We start from the raw sequence: 10,595 nt of genomic DNA, 5'->3' as shown, positions 1-10,595 counted from the left end.
TACATAATATAACTTAGGAACCACCTGATAGATTGGTTTTTAAATGGAGACATGGTAACTAACGTACATAATATAACTTAGGAACCACCTGATAGATTGGTTTTTAATGTACCTGATGATGACAGAACCTTGTCGAAACATTGTACATTTGCTGTTATGTTAAACTTATATCACAGTTTTTCTTCATTACCCATTCAAGCCGTCTCCAAGCATTATTAAATTTCTAAAACCCATCTAGAATGTAAATCAAAGCGAATACTGTCTTCTCAGAACATAATTATTATTTGACCTACTCATGCAGGTAAAAGCCCTTTCTGAAATATAGTGACTTCAGAAGAGATACCTCAACAAGAAGGTAAATTTTCTATTATTACTATATATATTTATGTGTGTATGACTGTGTACGTAAGTCCTACAGTTTAGTTTCTCATCAATACACAAAACTTACATATTTAAAATAATTTCATTGTTGCGAAGTATACCTTGTGTCAGCAATACCTAGTTTTTGTCGCCTAAAAATATGAATAAATGCTTTCATGGTTGTTATGTGCAACCATAAATGAAGTGCGTCATTGTTGTCATCCATAACTACGAACAAACCGGGTCGTTGTTATCTATAACTACGAACGAACTGTGTCATTGTTATCTATAACTACGAACGAAATGCATCATTGCTGTCATTTATAACTACGAACGAAATGCATCATTGCTGTCATCTTAGCAATGATGCATTTCGTTCGTAGTTATATTATCTATAACTACGAACGAAATGCATCATTGCTGTCATTTATAACTACGAACGAAATGCATCATTGCTGTTATCTATAACTACGAACAAAATGCATCATTGCTGTCATTTATAACTACGAACAAAATGCATCATTGTTGTCATCTCTAACTACGAACGAATTGGGTCATTGTTGTCATTTATACCTACGAACGAACTGTGTCATTGTTATCATCTACAACTACGAATGAACTGGGTCATTGTTGTTATTATAACTATGAACACATTACGTCATTGTTGTCATCTCCAACTATTGTCATTAACTCGATTATTGTTGGAATTGGAAGGATGTCGTGCTATAATTTGCTAATCTGTGAACTACTTCATTCTTGTACTTCTACAATAAGGGTTTTGTGGGTATCCCTCAACACCAACCACTACTGGTCTCCCAGAGGCTGACTTATTGGTAGTATTCTTCTTACACTGGCTCTCTATATGTCCTTGCTCTCCACAGTTCCAATAACCTTTTTGGGTAACAGCCTTTCCTGCCATGGCATCTTTCCTGTGTTGAAGTTGCCGGCATTGAGCTCTCTTGTGCCCAGGTTTGTTACAGTACTAGCAAAGTCCCTCCAACCTCTCTCAAAGCTGCCCCTTTCTGGCCTTGAATCCTGATGACTGTACCGATCTTGGTACCTATGTGCTGGACATAACATAGAATTCGAATTGAAGAGCTCTGGCCATTGCATCCTGCATAACAGAGAGGTGTGCTTGCTTTATTTGTATCTTCAGTTGTGGACTATTCAAGCGTCTACAAACTGATCCCTCAGCAACAGCTTGAGGACATGGGGTGGTGCAGTTGGGTAGGCCTTGTGTGCCTTACTTTCCAAATCCTGTGCCAGCTCTTGCAGGCTCTCCCCTTTAGCATGAACTCTCGTCCTAAACCTAGCCCTGTAGACTTCAGACTGATTTTGAGTTCACACCTGAGTTGTAGAGCAGCTACCAGTGCTCTATAGTTGTGCCTGTCGTCTGCTGACAACTGTCCAAGTATTTCCAATGGTTGTCCCTTCAAGCTTGTTGCCAGATACGCTGCTTTCTGCTTCTCTGTTCATCCATTCATTTCTGCCAGGAGCTCAAATTGTGCTCTATATGCTTCCCATGGTGCCTTCCCATCGAATTCCTGTGGCTTCCTTCGTACTAGATTACCCCTATTCCTGACACTCATGTCTGGAATGTGACTTCTTACAGGACTGAAGATGTCTGCATTAGGGTTTAGCTATGGGATCTGGAAGGGGCTTTCCATTGTCTGAGGCTGATTAGGTCCATGGATGATATATCCTCCTTGTAAATCATACTTTAAGATATTTAATTCACTTTGAAATTTACTAAGCTTTTCCATTTGTACTTCTTGTTTACTTTCTTGTTCCAGTTGCCACTGCTGCAATCTCACTTCTTGTTTCTTTTCTCTTTCTTCTTGTTTCTTTTCTTTTTTTCCTCCAACAACTGCTGTAATCTCTCTTCTTGTTTCTTTTTTTTCCTCCAACAACTGCTTTAATCCCTCTTGTTTATTTTGCTGTTCGAGCTGCCATTGTTGCAGGTTTTCTTGCCGCTGCTGTAGTCTCTCTTCTTGTTTATTTTCTGGTTCTTTTTGTCTCTTTTCTTTTCCCCTAACAACTGCTGTAATCTCTCTTCCTGTTTCTTTTCTTTCTCCTCCAACCACTGTTGTAGTCTCTTTTCTTGTTTGTTTTCTTGTTCTTCTTGTTTATTTTGCTGTTCTTGTATTGCTGCCATCAAATCTGCTAAGTCGTAGTTTTATTTGACACTTCTGGGTTACATCTTCTTTTTTTTTCGTCCTACTCACTGACACCAATTTGTTACATATCTGTTCGTTTGTTAATTTCCGGTATAAATTCTTTCTGAAGAACTTTAGCGATACAAGTCCCTTCTTGATTAAAACTATTTTATTCTTTCTCGATACAAATTTTAGTAATACACAAAATTTTCACAGTCACTTTAAACTTAACAACTTTTATAACACATGCTATAAATCACAGCGATTCACACACTTTACTTACGGTGCCTACTGTTCCTTGACTCAGTTATCTCTATCTTTAATCCTTCTGCATATCTATCTATCACCGGCTTTATTTGCCGGGAGTATATACTAAAAAAGAGGGCGCTTGGCAAACACTAGGACAACACAAGCTCGATAACTTCACTCTATGCGATGACTGCAAAACGTCACTACTGTTCGGTTGACTCAATTATCTATCTATGGCTGGCCTCTCTGCCAGGCTTATATATTAAAAAAGAGGGCATCTCGATTAGACTAGAGTTGCCGGGCAAATTAATGATCGTTCGAGAAATTCCAGCGCGCATGCTCCCAGCGTCACGTGACTTTCGCTGTCGTAATAATATTCAGGCTGGAGATAAACACTAAAATATGATATTCAGGCTGAAGATAGACACTAAAAGATGATATTCAGGCTGTAGATAGACACTAAAAGATTATATTCAGGCTGGAGATAGACACTAAAAGATGATAATCAGGCTGAAGATAGACACTAAAGATGATATTCAGGCTGGAGATAGACACTAAAAGATGATATTCAGGCTGAAGATGTATAGAGGCTGAAGATAGACACTAAAATATTGTATTGAGGCTGAAGATAGATACTAAAAGATCATAATCAGGCTGAAGATGGACACTAAAAGATGATATTCAGGCTGAAGATAGACACTAAAAGATGATGAAGAAGGACACTATTTTGACTTGATGAGTTCTCAGAATGCTTATGATGATAGCGACAGTGTAGCAAGGCCTTCTAGGAACTTGTGAAACGGCAAATGAAAAGTAGATGATGGAATATAGGTTACAAACAGTGATTTGGCAAATAAAATGTCTTGCCATAGAGTTAATAACCCAAGCACAAAACTGAGCAGAAATAGGCCTATCACTAACCAGTTTCTGTTCAGTAGAGTTATGTATATCACGGGTGTGTAAGTATTGTATTCATATGCCAAGGGTAGCTCAGCGGTAAGTCTGCAGGCTTACGACCCCAAAAATCGGGTTTCGATACCCGTGATGGGCACAGCATAGATAGCCCATTGTTTAGCTTTGTGCTTAACTACAAACAAATGAATCATATCCTAGGGCACTATAGAAAATATAATGCATAAATTCGTAATTCGTATTGAACATTCTACCGCAGGTAGTACCAACATTGGGAATGACATGGTCACGTGCTTTATCAAAGCCCAGTGGTGGTTTTCACTGACACTAAATCTAAAAGCAATCTACAAATACAAATAAAGTAGTTTTCTTTTCCATAATGTTTAACAGGTCTTTAGAATTGTTAGGTGTTTCCACTGTCAACTTTTAGTAACAAACATAAAAAAAAACAACAAAAACAATAATAAACCAGTTCTAAGCTGAAGCGAGGTTAAGGACGAATCAAGCGTACGCTACTGAGAAATTGATTGACAACTGTATATGTCTGTCCTACGAACAATCTCTTCCAGTCGAGCAAGTGTATACAGCAGTGGGGTTGGTTACTTAGAAACCACGTCAGCCAGCTTGGAGAAGACATCACGAGCCACCCGATACTATAATGTCACGTTATACGTTTGGCAGAATTAAATTAGACTGTAATGAGAAAAGTATAACTGAACCAGATATTATTAAGTATTTTGTTAAAGTTAGAAGAACCCACAGCAACCCACATACTATAATGTCACGTTTGGCAGAATTAAATTAGACTGTAATGAGAAAAGTATAACTGAACCAGATATTATTAAGTATTTTGTTTAAAGTTAGAAGAACCCACAGCAACACTACCTTTTTTTTTAGTTTTTATTATAATTCCATGACAAAGTATTCTAGTATGTAATAGATCAATACTTTCACATGCCTAATTATATGTTCGATATTTTAACATTTAACTGTCACGTTAATTATCATTATACCAAATGACTGTGTTGAGACAATAATGTTCAAGATAACGGAACAGAGTGTGAGATAAAACAATTATATGCATACAGCCATGCCTAGGTTATATTACATTTGTCAATACACAACGATAGTCTGCTGTTCAACTATTTCTTATACACACACCTAAACGTTGGGTTTCTATGGAAACCGGTATTGGCGCATGTTCATTACGCAGTAGGGTGACTGAATGAATTCCGGGGAAGTTTGTATGTATCAACACATAGCTTAAATAATTCAGAGGTTAAAAAACAAACAAAAACTCTCTCTGTATATTTTTCAATGGTCTGGTTTTTATATTTCTTAAATATATATTTTAGAGAAAAGGATTGAAAAGTTAACTAGACGTTTTAATACGTCTCTGACGAAAAGAAATATATTGTTACGATAGCGAAAGTCACGTGACCCTGGTAACACGTCATGAGATTCTCAAAGGATCTTGACTTTTCCTGGCAACTCTAGTTTTTCCCAGAGACCCTTTATTTTAGCATATAAGCCCGGCAAATAATTGCATAGGGGGAGAGAATAGCAGATAGACAGATATAGAGAGCGGTAGTGACCGTAAGTAAAGTACGTGAATCGTTGTGAATTATAGCGTGTGTTTAAGTTAAAGTGACTGTGGAAATTAGGTGTATTACAAAGTTGTATTGAGAAGGAATAAACTAGTTTTATTTAAAGAAATGACTTGTATCGGCTGAAGTTCCCCAGGAAGAATTTATACCGGAAATTATCAAACGAACAGAGACGTAACAATATCAATGCCATATGATAGCTGTTTTAATGCAGACAGACCTCATGTATGTAAATACTTTTTTTTATAATGGTTTCTCGACGATACAGCCTGGTACATGAAAATATGCTTTTTGTTTACAGAAAATACTCGTACTATGAAGAGAAATATACTAATTAATACGGAATAATTTTAATCACGCGAAAGAATGCTCTAGTATTCGTAAACGTGATGACTTGCAGATTAAAACACAGATCGATCGTATAAGTGGTACTACTTAATGAATGGGCCCGGTATGGCCAGGTGGTTAGGGCGCTCGACTCACAATCTGAGGGTCGTGGATTCCAATCTCCCTCCCACCAAACATACTCGCCCTTTCAGCTGTGGGGACGTTATAAGTTACGGTCAATCTCAGTATTTGTTGGTAAAAGAGTAGCCCAAGAGTTGGCGGTAAGAGTTGATGACTAGCTGCCTTCCCTTCACATTTACTTTATTTTGCAATAATTTGGCTTTGATTCGTTTCATAGACTGCTATAAACACCTTTTAATTAATTTGTTGTTTAACACGAGTTTTATTCTTTGTTTTTGTGTGATTTTTGTTTCAACTCGTAAAACTCTGTCATACACTGAATGCTCACGACTGTTTCATACTCTGTACACTATTATTAATACCATTACTACACTTTAGTGTTTACTTTATTAAACACAGTTTTATTAAATAAAGCTACGTCTACGTGAGTTTGTTTGTTTAACAGCTTAACATTTTTTGAAATAGACCAGGATTTATCGATCTAACACATAATACTTGCAAGAAAACTAGCTTAAATGGCGTGTGTGAAAAGAATAGAATAAGGAAAATTCAAGTTAAGGGCACGAAAACTATCGCAAATATTTTACGTGTCGCGGAAAGTTGAAAATATTTACTTATCTTATAGTTACACTTTTTTTTTAACAGATGCAATCCCATTTAGGCCTACTTCTTTCTTTTCTCACTGAATGTATGAACTTATACGATATCATTATCATAGTTTCGCACTTGTTGATTTGACTATAAAGCCTAAATATCTAAATACTAAAACAGTAACTCACTAATTACTCTGACGGATACTAATGTTAAATTCTTCTCGTGAATCCGGATTCAACAGTACTCTCCGTGTGTGCAGTCAAACTATTTTCCTAGTATACCTGTGTAACAACACCTTAACATTGCTTATGATATAAGCAAGTATTACATAATTACAAAGAATGAGGGAGTGTACTTTCTCGTTTCATTTTACCATAACTGTTAAGGCCCGTCATGGCCAGGTGGTTAGAGCACTCGACTCACAATCTGCAGGTAGCGGGTTCGAATCCCCGTATCACTAAACATGCTCGCCCTTTCAGCCGTTGAAGCGTTATGATGTGATAGCCAATCCCATTAGTTGTTGTTAAAAGAGTAGCCCAAGAGTTGGCGGTGGGTGGTGATGACTAGCTGCCTTCCCTATAATATTTCACTGCCAAATTAAGGACGGCTAGCGCAGATAGCTCTCGTGTGGCTTTGCGCGAAATTCAAATCAAACAAACCAAAGAACGGTTCTGGGATAGACTACTTACTTTTGATATTAAGATATAGTTTGCTTCGGATATCCGCTCGAAATTACACGTTTCTAATTTGGAACTGATGGACTGGAGGTTTGTTTGTTTTAGAGCAAAGCTACATCGGGCTATCTGCTGTGTCCACTGTGGGGAATCGACCCCCAGACTTTAGTGTTGTAAGTCCACTTGGAGACTTGACTAGAAGGATAGTAGCTAGTCACCAGAAACTTCGTGGTTGTTTCAAACAAATCAGTAGTTTCTTATAATCGAGAAAAGGCGAATATTTAATCCACATGTTATTACAGCTTTTAGAACTCGTATTCAAAATAATTTATTGTTATTCCTAAATAAATCAAGTTTTGTTTCTCAGTATAATCTTTGGTCATCACTAAATCCCAAACTAATTTCTTCGAAATCCTGATACTAAAAATCTGTCAGGAAAAAAGTTTGTTTTGCGCCAGCCGTCCCTAATTTAGCAGTGTAAGACTCTTGGGCTACTCTTTTACCAACGAATAGTGGGATTGACCGTCACATTATAACGCCCCCACGGCTGAAAGGGCGAGCATGTTTGGTGAAATGGGGATTCGAACCCGCGACCCTCAGATTGCGAGAAAAAAAAGAAGAGAAAATGTTTATCTTTCATCCTTGTAGTTGAACAATCAGAAGAAATGTGACAGAAAATTGGAAGAACAAAACAAAAGAACGAAAATAGAAACCTAAATATGTGCTCGAAGAACAAGATCGATATTGTTAACAAAGAAAAAAGGCAATTAATTGAAAAGGGTTGAATAAGTAAAGAGAAAATTCAAGATCGTGAGAATAAATTTAGAGATAATGAAGGATAATGATGAGAAACCCGATGATCAAAAGAATAGAAGTTAATAATGAAAGACAAAGGGTTTAAAAATGAGATTAACACCAGTTAGCAGAAGACACTGTGCATGCGTAGTAAGTAATGCTCTTTAAATAACATTACAAAGGAGGCTGAATAAGACTGATAATGTGCAAAATGCTATTAATATAGCCATGAAATGGCGCAGAAAAAAACTGATGATGTGCAAAGTGTTGTTAAAATAGTGAGGAAAGGGTACAAAATATATCTGATGATGTGCAAAGTGTTGTTAAAATAGTGAGGAAAGGGTACAAAATATATCTGATAATGTGCAAAGTGCTGTTATAATATTCAAGGAGTACAAAGTAAATCTGAAAATTGTGCAAAGTGCTGCTAAAGTAGCCGTGAAATGGTGCAAAATATTATAGATGTCGTACAAAGTTCTGATGAAACCACTGATATCGGAGTGAGTCACGGTTCGTGAAGCCTACTGCTTGCTACGAGTAACCTGAGGAACAGCTGGCTGCTGCTTTGTACTATCCGCTAGCAAAAGTAACAGTAAACCTGTTTACATCTCCGTCACTTAGTGTCAAGGGTGTTCCCGAAGAAGTTGTAGACGGTGAACGAAATAAATATAATTTTATTCTGGAGTTTATGGTCTTTTCTTCATCATACTGTACGTCTACGTTAACACCTGTCAGCACTTCATAATATATATTTGCATACAAACTCCGAAAGAAAGAGGTATCTATATATTTATTTGTTTTTTAAGGGTATTTAGGTAGTGTAGATATGGTAGAGTCTACGCATTAATGGACTGCTCTAGCTTCTGTCCGTTAGCAGCAGAAGCTATACAGCTCCAAAACTCTATCAGGAATCACTGATGTTTTTAGAACTAATTATATGTTTCTTCTTCCTCCCAGGTAGGACTAACGTACAGTCACAAAAAATGTACTGGCTGGGATTGAAGCTACGAGGTGTGTTACTTCAGATCTTTCAAATATGGACATTTTGTATTTCGTTCAGTTCAATTATTTTATCTCAAGTCTAAATTTTGTTGTGTTAAACGCCTAATCTAACGTATAACAAATTATATTGTTAACACTAATCAATAAATTAGGGTAAAAATCACAGGAGACTCGGGTTTTATCACACGCCTCTTAATAATTTAACTGCAAATTTCACACTAAAACAGATCTACTCTTCGTCTATCATAAGTCACTGCTCCTCGAAACAAAAGAATCATTTAACTGCACATTTCACACTAAAACAGATCTACTCTTTGTCTATCATAAGTCACTGCTCCTCGAAACAAAAGAATCATATTTAACTGCACATTTCACACTAAAACAGATCTACTCTTTGTCTATCATAAGTCACTGCTCCTCGAAACAAAAGAATCATTTAACTGCACATTTCACACTAAAACAGATCTACTCTTTGTCTATCATAAGTCACTGCTCCTCGAAACAAAAAAATCATTTAACTGCACATTTCACACTAAAACAGATCTACTCTTTGTCTACCATAAGTCACTGCTCCTCGAAACTAAAGAATCATTTAACTGAACATTTCACACTAAAACAGATCTACTCTTTGTCTATCATAAGTCACTGCTCCTCGAAACAAAAGAATCATTTAACTGCACATTTCACACTAAAACAGTTCTACTCTTTGTCTATCATTAGTCACTGCTCCTCGAAACTAAAGAATAATTTTTCAACACCATGATGTAAAAACTGGACAGAAATCACGTACAGATATTTTCACACCACTGTAATTTGAAACATGTAATGAACTACGTGGAAGACGCGTTAAAAACAACTGGAGTTAAACGTAATTTTCACACCTTTTGTTAGAATTATGTTTCATTTATAACCGAAGGATTCATTTTTTAACGATGTCTAAAAAATACAAAAACAGACTTGCTTGGCCATTTTTTTTTACTTTTAACAAACAGTGACCCCCAGTGTGAGACTACTTGTTGATGATTCGATGATGAGCCCTACAAATATCTTGATTACTTTACTAACGAAACACAGTGATTAAAATATCATGTTTGATTAACTTCATTTTCCTATTAATTGGATAAACCAGGGTTTTAAAGCTGATTTTCTGTAAACCAATTTGTAGCCTTAACAGCTCGAGTATTCTCTTTGTTTCTCCAGGTTTTGTGGTTATGAATTCATTAATACTATTTCCACTTTTCGTACCAAGCAAGCTAGTACCAGAAAAAGGTGAGTTTTTTTTATAATATTTAGATTATTAGATGCTAATGTGCGTCATCGTACTTCAATATTTAAAACTTGAAAACATTTTCTCCAATAAGAACATGAAGTCTGATGAATGAATGTATTATTCGGAATGAACGTCTAATTTCTATTTACGATAATGATGTACCTCAATGATCCCCTGTTATTCATGATAATGATGTACGTCAATGATCCCCTGTTATTCATGATAATGATGTATCTCAGCGATCTCTTGTTATTCATGATAATGATGTATCTCAATGATCTCTTGTTATTCATGATAATGATGTATCTTAATGATCTCCTGTTATTCATGATAATGATGTATCTCAATGATCCCTTGTTATTCATGATAATGATGTATCTCAATGATCTCCTGTTATTCATGATAATGATGTATCTCAATGATCCCTTGTTATTCATGATAATGATGTATCTCAATGATCCCCTGTTATTCATGATAATGATGTATCTCAATGATCCCTTGTTATTCA

At 36.2% G+C, this 10,595-nt stretch overlaps 1 protein-coding gene across 1 annotated transcript in view; it reads left to right on the top strand.

Moving 5' to 3' along the window:
- The window catches only part of LOC111089705 (cubilin-like), a gene marked incomplete at its 3' end in the record, with an annotated part of 20,774 nt that overhangs the window by 2,792 nt on the left and 7,387 nt on the right, over window positions 1–10,595 (top strand). Inside the window, exons 2-3 of the mRNA XM_022402662.1 lie at window positions 8,773–8,826; window positions 10,018–10,086. Coding sequence (XP_022258370.1) covers window positions 8,799–8,826; window positions 10,018–10,086 — 97 coding nt within the window. The remainder of the gene's footprint in view (window positions 1–8,772; window positions 8,827–10,017; window positions 10,087–10,595) is intronic.

The sequence above is a fragment of the Limulus polyphemus genome, unplaced genomic scaffold (genome assembly GCF_000517525.1).
Source record: "Limulus polyphemus unplaced genomic scaffold, Limulus_polyphemus-2.1.2 Scaffold7109, whole genome shotgun sequence".
NCBI lineage: Eukaryota > Metazoa > Arthropoda > Merostomata > Xiphosura > Limulidae > Limulus > Limulus polyphemus.
The sequence above is the reverse complement of the archived record's forward strand: the minus strand, read 5'-3'. Positions and strand labels throughout refer to the sequence as shown.